Source organism: Podarcis cretensis (genome assembly GCF_951804945.1).
Source record: "Podarcis cretensis genome assembly, chromosome: Z".
Taxonomy (NCBI): domain Eukaryota; kingdom Metazoa; phylum Chordata; class Lepidosauria; order Squamata; family Lacertidae; genus Podarcis; species Podarcis cretensis.
The window spans coordinates 3,661,113-3,674,163 of NC_137184.1; the positions used below are offsets into that span (position 1 = coordinate 3,661,113).

General features: G+C 46.3%; 1 protein-coding gene across 7 annotated transcripts in view; it reads right to left on the reverse strand.

The window, feature by feature from the left end:
• Positions 1–866: 866 nt before the first annotated feature.
• The window catches only part of ST6GALNAC6 (ST6 N-acetylgalactosaminide alpha-2,6-sialyltransferase 6), a 32,381-nt gene continuing 20,196 nt past the window's right edge, over positions 867–13,051 (reverse strand). For 6 of the 7 annotated variants that reach the window (XM_079962247.1, XM_079962246.1, XM_079962243.1 and 3 more), the window contains 3 exons: positions 10,654–11,051; positions 9,242–9,349; positions 867–9,090 (listed from right to left, as the gene is read on the reverse strand). In XM_079962247.1, coding sequence (XP_079818373.1) covers positions 8,901–9,090; positions 9,242–9,349; positions 10,654–11,051 — 696 coding nt within the window. In that variant the 3' untranslated portion in view covers positions 867–8,900. The remainder of the gene's footprint in view (positions 9,091–9,241; positions 9,350–10,653; positions 11,052–13,051) is intronic. The other variant, XM_079962244.1, reaches the window with a different exon arrangement.

A 13,051-nucleotide genomic window follows, 5' to 3' on the forward strand; every position in this document is an offset into this window, starting at 1 on the left:
AATAGATAAATAGGTACCGCTCCGGCAGGAAGGTGAACGACGTTTCCGTGCGCTGCTCTGGTTCGCCAGAAGCGGCTTAGTCATGCTAGCCACATGACCCGGAAGCTGTATGCCGGCTCCCTTGGCCAATAAAGCAAGATGTGGTCAACCTCAGGTGGAAGACATTATTCGTTAACTGTTAGCCTGCTCCTCAAATAGAGATCCAAGAGACCACTTTCTGAAAACATTATTCACAAAAGCAAGCAGGTGAAACCCAGCATAAATTGTTTGGCTTCTTTTGAGTGACAATAGCTTTCTAATACAGAGTGCAGCACTGGCTGCAGAAAACAAAACAAAACAAAATCAAGGAAAGAGTTAGATAAAACCACTATGAATTATTGTGGTGCTTCACAGGTTTAAATTTAAATCACCTTCTCTCTTACATCATGGATGTTGGCTTATATGATGGGTGCATATATGATCTGTGTTGTTTATTAGTACTGTTGCTGCAGGTTTGTCATGGCCTTTGGCTAGAACAATAAACTTATATTGAATTGAATTGGTTAGAAAAATTAAGAGATGGGCCCCCAAATGCATGTCTGAGTGAGTCCCCCGTATGAGAATGCTGGAGACTGCTGGAATTGACTGTCTCATTTCAGAGATGAAGAAATCTGCTCAAGAATCAGCCACTGGGTGTAGCTTCCAATTAAGTGTGCATGGGTTGCAGCCCCAGTGTGATCCATCATATAGTATGCTTTTTCACAAGCCAGCCCCATGGTGCTCAGTGGGGCTTAGTCTCAGTGGGGCTTGTGAATGCATTTAAGATTGCAGCCTAAGATGGATTAATTTTAGTCTTAAAACTGGTAACAGAGAAAAGGGAAAAAGACAAAGATGTAGCAGTATTTATTTCCTTACAAATCATTACAAAACTTCCACCCTTGCTGGTTTGATGTGCAGTTCTTTACTTGGCAGTCAGCACATGCGAGTCAAGATGCATCTACAAACATTTAACCGGACCTGGCACAATAAATTTTGACCAAACTTAGCCAAAGGAAGAATGACTGAAAGAGTGCTGGCCAATGTCAGATATCTCAGCCCAGAGGTCCAACGTGGAACTTCAAATCCAAACCAATGCCATCTTCAGTGTGCAATGCATTTTAAAGGTCTATGTCCTTTATCACGTCCTGCCTATGGGCTCCCCATAGGCACCTGATAGATCACTGTGCAAAACAGATGCTTGACCCATCTTGGACTCATCCAGCAGGGCTCTTCTTCTGTCTTTTTATAGGAAGTCTTGTGGAGCCAATTGGCCATAAACTAATAGTGCTGTTCAAGCTTGAGGAAGAAAGACTTGGCGAAATGATTGTCCTGATTGTCCATGCTGATCGTGCTTCTTGTCTGCAAATGTAGTCAAAGCAGCAGGACTCTAAAATTATCCCAGTGTATGATTGTCAAGTGAGAAGCCATTAGACACAACAGTCACTTATTTGGTCCTAGGGGAAGCTGCAAGTGTTTGCATTTTGCAGTTATTTCTTTGCTGCAGGCTTTTGCATTGTATGCAACTCGTCATCAAGCCAAGTCATATCTCCTAATGCAAAGCTTTGTTGGAAAAGAAAGCTTGAATACTACTTTATCAACCCAAACAGGTGACCAATAGAAAAAAAGAGAGACGCACATCTGACTACCTGGGCAATCTAAATGAACCCCAAGACAAAAAGTAGCTACTCTTTAGGGGAACTTGGGCCCCTAATTCTATGATGGTTCTGTAAGGCTAGGAAACAGTTGTGTACACAACACAGAAGAGGCAGCAGCTTTTTGATAAACCATGGTGATTTGTATGTGCCTTAGATTTTAGAAATACGTGAATACATGGGACAATGGGATTAGCTACCAATCTTCTTGTTCTGTAACACTAAGCAGTGGGGAACCACCAGCCAATGGGCCTAACATGGCGCACCAGGCCTTCCCATTATACCCACAAAGCCGTTTTGGTGAAGCCACGCTCACCTGCCCTACAGCAGGCAGGGCCAGCCCACCTATGAGGCAAATGAAGCCACCATTTCCTTCCTCAGGCGGCAAGATCCACAGGGGCAGATCTGGCCTCCCAGGAATGCATTGCCCGCTGCCACTGTGATGGCTGCAGCACACTCCTTGGCACTGTGCCTCTTTCGCAGCCTGCTTCTCCCTCAAATGCCACCTGCACAACAGCCTCTTGGCCAATAGGTGCTGCTGGTCTCCTCACCCTGAGGAAGGAAATGGTAGGAGTTGCCCTCTGGGGTCTCCTCCCACCAAGTGATTCAAAGTGCCCCCACCCCACCCAGTAATGGCTTTTGATTCCCACTTCAGCTTTCAGGAAAGGAATTTGATTCCTCTCCACTTGTTCCAGATGTAGATCTTCACTCACCCCTTCTTCCCTGGTGGGCAGGACACCCATTTTGTGGTTCGCCTCAGGTGCCAAAATGTCTTGGGCTGGCCCTGACAGCAGGTGTTATACATGAAATCAAGTTGGGAATATGTAAATACGTGGCTGTGCCAAAAGGGTTGAACAAAGGGACAGGCAAATCTGTCAATTCTGGTTTCTCACATTTCCCCATTTTTTTATATTCTCATTCCTCAGTTCAGCTCTGCACATTTCCACTTCAGATTGCAATCCCCCCAAAATCCTCACAGAAAAATCACCTGCATTTTAGCATGACTTCCTTGCAATATACAAGTTTTTTTAAGCAGCTTCCCCTAACACAAACATTGTTTGTAAGCAATTTCCCCTAACAGAATGCATTTTTGTATGTTACTCACTAATATAACATACTGGTGGAGGGGAGCGCACCGCCCCTGGCACCACGATTCTGGTGGGGTGCCATTGCGGCTGCCCCCTCCCCTGCGCTAGGTGCTACCCCCCTGCAGGTGGCATGCCATGTCCGCAGGACGCGTGCCACACCCTGCAGGCAGTGTGCCACATCCCCCAGGACGCGCGCCAGCCACGCCCCCACCTGCACTCTGCCGCTGTTGCCGGAGAATGAAGCTCCGCCACAGCTAATAAGTGCATTTCATTATAGAGTTTTCCCCAATGTGCACATTTTACAAACATGATTTACTTTGAGAACTGCATTTCAAAATTCAGGGAAGCGTGACTCAAAGGATGGGTGGCCTAAGAATGGAAGATCATCATTTGGATCTTATCTATCCTTCCAGAATTTGAGATCTAAGGACCTGTGCATCAATGTGACGTACAAACACACAAATCAGTGTTAATTACCCTGTGCAACCTCTCTTGATAGCTACTGCCACTTCCCAGCATTTGAAAATTGGCTTCGAGAAGAGTTGGTGGAAGAAGATTGGAAAAAAATTAAAGATTATTTACAGAAATATTGTAAAATTAATGAGCTTTAGAAAAATGGTGGAATGAAGTTATATGGCTTTGGCAGAAATGTTATAAGGAACTAGGTACAGATAGATTGTTAATGTATTAAAGGGAAAAAAATAAGGTTAGAATATGTTAAGATTAATTACAGGACAGAAAACAGAGGAAGATGGAAAGGAATTGCTGAAACAGTTAACTGAAGTGGAATACAAAAAGGGAGGCGTGAGGAAGTCAATGAAGCAAGTGAATGAAAGCTAAGATTGAAAATATTGGAAGTGTTTTTAATTGTTTTTGTTTTGTTTTGTTAATTCAATGTTTTACGTAGTGTTTTTGTTTTTGTATTGTATTATATTGATTTGTTTTAATTTTCTTTCTTTCTTTTTGTAATCTTTAAACTCTTAATAAATATTATTTATATATAAAAAAAGAAAATTGGCTTTGAAATGGGCAAAAGACAAAAACAATGACCAGCAATAGCTTGCCTTCCTTCCCAGTACCCTTCAGCTATCAAGTAGCTTATAGTACTGGTACAATCTACAGCTGGGTAAAGATAGGTGCTAAATCACATGAGAGCATTATTGCTTAAGGCAGGTTACAGGGTATGATAGTACCCTAAACACAAACTGGTGAACAAGCCTATCTAGGGTTTGCATTCAGCAGTACAGTCGTACCTCGGAAGTCGAATGCCTTGCAACTCAAACGTTTTGGCTCCTGAACGCCGTAAACCTGGAAGTGAGTGTTTCGGTTTGCAAACATTCTTTGGGTTCCGTGGGTTCCATTTGGCTGCAGGAGCTTCCTGCAGCCAATCGGAAGTTGCCCCTTGGTTCGCTAATGTTAAAAATCTCTCCAAAATGTATAATTTGTTGTTAGAATGGCATACAAAGGACAAACAAGTTAAATCTGTGATGATTGATTGGGCAAGAGATGTTGGGCACAATATAATGTTGGAAGATTGGGAAAGGCTGTGGAAGAAAGGGGTTAAGTTTACTTCATGTACTGTATTAAAAGAAAATATTATGAATATGATGTATAAATGGTACTTAATCCCGGTGAAATTAGAAAAGAGGTATCATACAAATGATAATTTATGTTGGAAATGTAAAGAAAAAGAAGGTACTTTCTATCATATGTGGTGCACATGTCCTAAAGTGAAAGACTTCTGGGAAAAGATATATAATGAGTTGAAAAAAATGTTGAAAAATACATTTATTAAAAAACCAGAAGCCTTTCTACTTGGAATAATAGGACTGGAATTGCCCCCCAAAAATGTTAGACTGTATTTGTATGCCACTACAGCAGCAAGACTTTTATTAGCCAAAAATTGGAAATCGCAAGAGATACCAACAATAGAAGAATGGCAGATGAAGATGATGGACTTTTTGGAGCTGGCTGACCTGACTGGAAGAATCTGTGACCAGAAAGAAGAGGAGACACAAGAGGATTGGAAGAACTTTAAAGAATATTTGGTTATATTGTAATATAAGATAAAGAGAAATTTATCGGAAGTAATAATTAGGCTTAGGGGTAGAATATGAATATGTTATTAATAAATATTAAGGGTTAGAATATCAATAAAGGAGTAGAAGTTAGTAAATGAAAGAAGTTAATATTATTAGAAATATGAATTTGGAGAACTGCTAAATAGGTGATATAATGAAATTCAATTAGAGGAGATTCAAGGAAGTCAGTTATCAATGTAATGAAATAAGATTTGGAAGTTAAAATTCATTTTTATGTGTTTTTCTTTGTTTTTTGTGTATTGTAACATTTTCCTTTTTCCCCCTTTTCTATAAGTGTGAAAATCAATTTTTAAAAAACTGGGGGGGAGGAAGTTGCGCTTTGATTTCCATACATTTTGGAAGTTGAAGGGACTTCCGGAATGGATTCTGTTTGACTTCCGAGGTACGAATGCATCTTCCTTTGCTCTCTCTGATCTGCTGTGTCATGTGGAAGAGCAGTATTTTGGAGGACAAGGGTTCCATCCCAAGCATCTCTTTTTGGTCTGATAGGGACTCCTGTCTGAAACCCTGGAGAGCCATTGCCACTGTGTGTGGACAATACTGAGCTGGACAGAGCAACAGCTGTTTTCCTATGGGTAAGATGACTTTGCTACCCTTCCTCACTTTGTAAAAATATGAGATTGCCACATTGCCCTCGCTGGGTGGACACGCTGCACGGACACCATGCATGTACAAATAAAAAGATATTGCTGTGTGATAAGGAGGTCATCAAGGTTATTGTTGGCTTTCTGATCAAAAGGTGGCAGCAGGGAGAAACTGCCCCTCTGAGGAAACAAGCTCTCTGCATGCCAAATACAAAAGAGACCAGCTGAGTGGGAAAAGTTGCTGCCATAGGACCTGCTTCTACACACGGGGGGGGGGGGGGGGGGGGGGCTCAGAAGCACCAAATTGTTGCTGTCCAGCTTTAAACTAGAATTGGAATCACAACTGTGCTCCTAGGCTTCAGAAACCTAAACCGCATCTTGTAGTCCATTGGGCAGTTCCCTTTCCCCCCAGTTCCAATTGTTGTGGGGATTTAAATTGGGAGCATTATGGGTAGTGAAAGGATTAAATACCTTCAGTCCTCACTGCACCTTAGATTATAACCTTTCTTACCTCAGAGAAATGGGAGGAAATAAATTGTTATAAAGGCATTGATATCTGGAAAGGGAAAGGTTAACATGATAGAGTTGATTCCTTGAGAGGAGAGGCATACCATTCAGAAGGGAATGAATGGCTTGAGCAAATTCTATCCAGGCCATAACCAGCCAGGAATGCTACTGAGTACAGTGGTACCTCGGGTTAAGTACTTAATTCGTTCCGGAGGTCCGTTCCTAACCTGAAACTGTTCTTAACCTGAAACACCACTTTAGCTAATGGGGCCTCCTGCTGTTGCTGCGCCGCCGGAGCACGATTTCTGTTCTCATCCTGAAGCAAAGTTCTTAACCTGAACCACTATTTCTGGGTTAGCGGAGTCTGTAACCTGAAGCATATGTAACCTGAAGCGTATGTAACCCGAGGTACCACCGTAGTTGTGCAATGAATTATCTATACCTGGTGCAATTGCACAGCTGTTCCAGTGTGTTTTTTCAGGGGGTACTCAGGGGTAAGCAGCAACAACACCACTTTTTGTTGTTGTTAAAATGTGTGGCATTCATTGTAACAACTTCATGGTGAGTATTGGCACCTATTTTTCTAGCTCATGGGCATAGCCAGGATTTTTTGTTGGGGGGGGCAAGCTTTCATTGGGGGGACGGACCTCAATTTGTATTGATTTTAATGATTGGGGGGGAGCTGCCCCCCTGCGCCCCCTTGGCTACGTCCATGACTGAACTGATCCACTGTGTTTTAAAAAGTCAGATTTGGGCGAAGCATGCTTTGATGGCACTGTGCAGATGCCCCATAAAAAGTGAGCAAACGAAGGGTAGCTATTCCGCAATAAATGTCCTGTTGTGGAAGCAGCCCATATGTCCCCGTTGATTTCTGACACTTCTGATTTCCTGGTCCCTGGTCCTATTTTAGCTTTTGGATAAATGCTGTGGTGTGTGGAGGGGTAAAGATAAAGGTAAAGGGACCCCTGACCATTAGGTCCAGTCGTGGCCGACTCTGGGGTTGCGGCGCTCATCTCGCTTTATTGGCCGAGGGAGCCGGCGTACAGCTTCCGGGTCATGTGGCCAGCATGACTAAGCCGCTACTGGCGAACCAGAGCAGCGCACGGAAACGCCGTTTACCTTCCCGCTGGAGCGGTACCTATTTATCTACTTGCACTTTGCCGTGCTTTTGAACTGCTAGGTTGGCAGGAGCAGGGACCGAGCAACGGGAGTTCACCCTATTGCGGGGATTCGAACCGCCGACCTTCTGATCAGCAAGTCCTAGGCTCTGTGGTTTAACCCACAGCGCCACCCGCGTCCTATATGTGGAGGGGTACTATTTAAAAACTACAGTTGTGGACAACGGCTGGGCTACCACATGAGAGCTGTACCACCAGATGAAAAAATGAGTGTGGGGAGGAGTGTACGGTTTCTGGGATGGGGTAGTTGCAGAGTAAGGATGTGAATGGGAAGGGATGAGATCAGTGGAGGCTGGTCCATCAGGGTAAAAGGGGCACTGCCCCATCAACCTCATGCCTGTCCTCAGCCAGACCCCATCTCCTTTGGTTCCCCTTTCTGTTGGGCTACCTGCTCTGGTTCCCCTTTCTGTTGGGCTACCTGCCTTTTGCCCACCTGGGCGCCAGGTACCACTGGACTGAGCTGAGGCTACCTTTGCTCCCTCCATTTTACTTTCCTCCCTCTCAAAGGGCTGGGCTCAGGGGTGCCAACTTGAATAAAACAGGGGGGGCAGGTAAGCTCTGCCCTGCATAATTGATCACAAGATGTAGTGCACACAGACCATTTGAATGGCAATGCCAGCACCATCAAATGTTTTACCGGGAAGGCCGAAGAGACCTCGGCCCCTAGGAGTTGGCTCCTATGGCTGGGCTCATTTTGACCAGCTGATGCAAGCTTAATAAAATCTAAACAAAACACAAACATGCTTCTTAAGTAAACAGCAGACTAATGGCACATGGCTTGCCTCCCTGGAATAAAAACAAAATCTTCGATTTGTTCCACCCCATGCCACTCTTCTTTCCATCCCCTCTTGGGTCTATTATGGGATGTTCTGTTAGTAATGCAAATAGTTGGCACAGGAAGGTGAGCTAGAAGGTTTGTGGGGGTGGGGGAAAGAGGAGCCATAGCAGGTACTTGTGGGTTTGCTAGGGTTGATTTTGGTTTCTATCAATTTCTCATTATTTCCAATCTCCAGTTCTCCACATTTCAACATTTGCCTTGCAATTATTATTATTTTTGGTAAAAGTGAAAAGTCCCTATTAAAAAGTTAGCAGCATTTTAGTTCCCCTCCCAACCACCGCAACCACTTCTCCCTCCCACAAGGGAGTGCCGTCCTTGACCCTCTCAAAAAGGTTGCCCATCCCTGTTACAAAGGGCTGGGTAAAATTCATGGTCTGCCCACGAGCTCTTAACCATGACAGCTGAAAACTGAACCTCCATGTACAAAGGAAGTCTACCTCTGTATACCCGCTCCAAGCAGGAGGCAAAACACAGTGGAGGGCTGCCACCTTTACACCCTTCCTTGTAGGCTTCTTGGAAGTACCTGGTTGGCAGATATAAGGTGCTGAGATCTCATCCTGATCCGACAGGGGTCGTTTTGTGTGCTAATACAAGCCCTCTGGTGGGCTTTCAAACCATGGGCTTCCCTGGCAGCAGCAGACTGCGACCTGTCATTAAGGGGGGAGGGGGGAGCAGAGTCATCCAATGCATAATGCCCAAGGGCATTGTGGGAAATTTAAAACAGCAGCTGAGCAGGCCTGGCAGCCTGGCACACAGAAGGCCTGGGGCTAGGACCAACGTTGGCCCTTGAGCTATCTTCACACCAAGGGCATCTCTTTCCCTCCTCCTGTTGTGGAGAGGGCCGTGTGCCCCAGAAGCTCCTCCCCACTGCCCCGCAAGTCCATGGGTTTGGCACTTGTGTGGTTTCTCCTCCGCCCCACCCCACAGGGGGCTTCAGTCCCAGTTCGGGTGGGAGAAGGTGATGTTGTAGAGACTCGCCCACTTGGCAAAGACCCGCTTCTCAGTGATGAACCGGTGGTGGTGGCCCTTCCGGCTTTGCTCGTTGTGGATGTAGGTGGCACATTCATCCGGACCCTTCGGCTCATAGTAGTGGTAGGGCAACTTGTGGGGTGGAGGCTTCCTGCTGTTGGGAAGAGAACCGGAAGGGGTGGGGAAGGTTGGGGTTCAGTGAGCAGGGAGCGGTGCAGAGAAGCAGAGGCAGAGATTGAGACAGCCCTGGGGCAACTCCCCCCCCCCTCGAAACTGCAAACGAGCATGCAGAGTGCAGGACTTACATGCAGTAGTTGGGAGGGACCATCCCATAGACGTGGATCTTGTCACACAGCTCAACGCCAATCACCATGGTGAACCAGCCAGTGCTTAGCCATGACCGTGACGTCACTCTGCAAAAGCAGGGAGAAACAAAAGGAGGGGGGTTTTCAAAGGAAAGGGAATCCAAACACAACCTGTGAGTGATTGATGTAGATTAGATGCTGACCTGCAACAAAATGTTGCAGTGTGGAATTCTCCACTTTGAGGATTCCAATCACTCTATTCTGTTTCACATCAATTTTTCACTCCACACACCTCATACTCCACAGCCAGCCAGCATTCTTTTATCACTCAGCACACACTCAACCCTAATTTGGCTGGTTTATTGTTTTTTGTGGAAGGTGATTGCCCCTCTCTGCCGATCCAATGGGGTCCCAGGCACCCACACAGGGTCCGTGTCCCTTTCGGAGACAGACGCGGCAGAAACTGTCATGGCTTTAAGAAATGTGGTTTATTCACCTATTTACACCTTCAGTCTGCATGGAGTGAGTCCAGATCTTATAGCATAGTTCTTTCAAGAGGTAGCAGGGCAGGCAAACTGCCCAAGATGGATCTCAGCTCTTTTTCCTCCTTCTCCTTCCTGGCAACCCTTGCTCAATAACTTCATTTTTGTGTCCCCTCAAACACACATCTCACTCCCTTTTGCCCCTTTTGCCATGTTAACAGATTGGTTCTTCTCTAGGCCAGCCAGGCTGGTTTGCATAAGCCAGCCCAGGGATTCCTTGTCTGGCACAGTTCTGCAGCCCATAAGGTAAAGGTAAAGGGACCCCTGATCATGAGGTCCAGTCGTTGCCGACTCTGGTGTTGCGGCACTCATCTTGCTTTATTGGCCGAGGGAGCCGGCATACAGCTTCTGGGTCATGTGGCCAGCATGACTAAGCTTCTGGTGAACCAAAGCAGTGCACAGAAACACCATTACCTTCCCGCCGGAGTGGTACCAATTCATCTACTTGCAGTTTGACATGCTTTCAAACTGCTAGGTTGGCAGGAGCAGGGACCGAGCAACGGGAGCTCACCCTGTCGCCAGGATTCAAACCGCCGACCTTCTGATCAGCAAGCCCTAGGCTCAGTGGTTTAACCCACAGCGCCACCCGCGTCCCACCCCATACTTTAATCCATATCCCAATTAATCAATATCCTAGCATTTCTTTATTTCTAGGATTTAGCCCCCCCGACCCGCCTATTAACCTATTAACACCATTTTCCTTCTACTTCTGCAAATCTTGGGATTCCCCAGAACCTGCAGACACCTCCCTCTTGTAAGTTAAAAGGAAAAGATACAGTCAACCTATCTTTCCTCCCTCCCCACAGCAGGGCTTGCCTGGAAGAGGAGCTGCAGAAACTATGCTGGAGGGACAATTGCAGGTGAATTTACCTGTCCTTCCCTGTCTCTTTTTTGAACAAGTCATCAAACTGTTTCATGCGCCTGGGGGAAGCTACGAAGGCCGTCATGTTGGGGAATGACATGCTGACGCGCTGGATGACCTTCAGCAAGCTCTTCTGCATCTTGACTGGTGGCCCCCAAAAGATTAAGATGGTGTCCGGAGTCTTGTTGACAAACTCCTGTGGTCTCTTCAGGACCCGGAAGATACTTGAATGGGCCACCACCCTGAAGGTCGTCTTGTTACCAACATCGGCTTCATAGGCTGTCGTGGGAGCATCGTTCATGCGAATTGTGCACTCCGACTGGTCGATTGCTGCCCCCAGCTTGCTCCCCAGCAGGTGACTGGAACTGGTGACGATCACGCATTGGCTGCAGTGATGATCCAAAGTCTGGGGGGGGCGGGGATAAGAGTATTATTATTATTATTAAATTTTATTTATACCCCACCCTCCCCAGCCAAGACTGAGCTCAGGGTGGCTAACACTGGTATAAAAACAATTAATTGAAATACAACTTAAAAGCAAGATTAAAATACAACATTAAAATGTTGCCTCATTACAGTAGGAACTCAAATCAAAAACTTTTTGGGGGATGAAAACGTCAAATCTTCACCAAGGCCAGCTATCCAGACTGGTCCTACGTGGGCCAGAAAAAAGCCAAGGAAGTCCCCAAATAGGAGTTCTATCACAGAAGGAGAAAGAAAAAAGAAAGAGGGGGAGGGGATCAAGTTGATTCCAAGCCAAAGGCCAAGCAGAACAACTCTGTCTTACAGGCCCTGCAGAAAGAGATCAGATCCTGCAGGGCCCTGGTCTCATGAGACAGAGCGTTCCACCAGGCTGGAGCCAGTGTTGAGAAGGCCCTGGCTCTGGTTGAGGCTAATCTGACTTCCTTAGGGCCCGGGACCTCTAGGGTATTGCTGTTTATGGACCTTGAGGCTCTCCGTGGGGCATACCGGGAGAGGCGGTCCCGTAAGTACGAGGGTCCTAGGCCGCATAGGGCTTTAAAGGTCAAAAGCAGCACCTTAAATCTGACCCTGTACTCCACCGGGAGCCAGTGCAGCTCGAAAAGCACTGGGTGAATATGCTCCCATGGCAGAGACCCCGTGAGGAGCCTCGCTGCAGCATTCTGCACCCGCTGGAGTTTCTGGAACAGCTTCAAGGGCATCCCCGCATAGAGCGAATTACAGTAGTCAAGCCTGGAGGTGACCGTCACATGAATCACTGTGGCCAGGTCGGGGCGGGAAATGTATGGAGAAAGTGGATAGAGAAAGGTTTTTCTCCTTCTCTCATAACACCAGAACTCAAGGATCTCCAATGAAGTTGAATGTTGGAAGATTCAGGACAGATAAAAGGAAGTCTTTCTTCACACAGCGCTTAGTTAAACTATGGAACTCCCTCCCACCAGAAGCACCGATGGCCAACAAATTAGATGGCTATCAAAGAGGATTAGATAAATCCATGGAGGTGAAGGCTTCCAATGGTGACAAGTCATGATGGTGCTGCTCTACTTCCACAGTTCGAGGCAGCAGTGCTTTTGAATCCCAGTGGCTTCAAACCACATGAGGGGAGAGAGGGCACCTGTGCTTGAGTCCTGCTTCCTGCTTTCCCACAGGCATCCATCTATTCAGCTACTGTGAGAACAGGATGCTACACTTACACTATTACGTCTATGTATGGAAGTGAGAGCTGGACCATAAAGAAGGCTGATTGCTGAAGAATTGATGCTTTTGAATTATGGTGCTGGAAGAGACTCTTGAGAGTCCCATGGACTGCAAGAAGATCAAACCTATCCATTCTTAAGGAAATCAGCCCTGAGTGCTCACTGGAAGGACAGATCCTGAAGCTGAGGCTCCAATATTTTGGCCACCTCATGAGAAGAGAAGACTCCCTGGAAAAGACCCTGATGTTGGGAAAGATGGAGGGCACAAGGAGAAGGGGATGACAGAGGACGAGATGGTGGGACAGTGTTCTCGAAGATACCAGCATGAGTTTGACCAAACTGGAGGAGGCAGTGGCGTGCTCTGGTCCATGGGGTCATGAAGAGTCGGACACAACTAAACGAATAAATACCAACAACAATAACAGCAACCGACTCTGTTGCTTGATTTGTATGTCAGGTGGTACAGTCCTTTGTGCACTGCATAGATGCCATCTGGCACCACAGGTTGTGGGTGCACAATGAAGGGCTTCAACTTTACTCATCGACTTTGTGGGGGCTCACAAATATATTATTGGGGATGCCAAAGCACCCACGGCCCCCTGAAGTTGGCTCCAGTGCTGAATTGTGTGGCACTTCGCCCTGCTAGCAAAGGGGGGGGGGGTCATGTTTTCAGTGCTCCTCTATGTTAAAAACAACAACAAACTCATTGAACACAGAAAACTAGCATGTC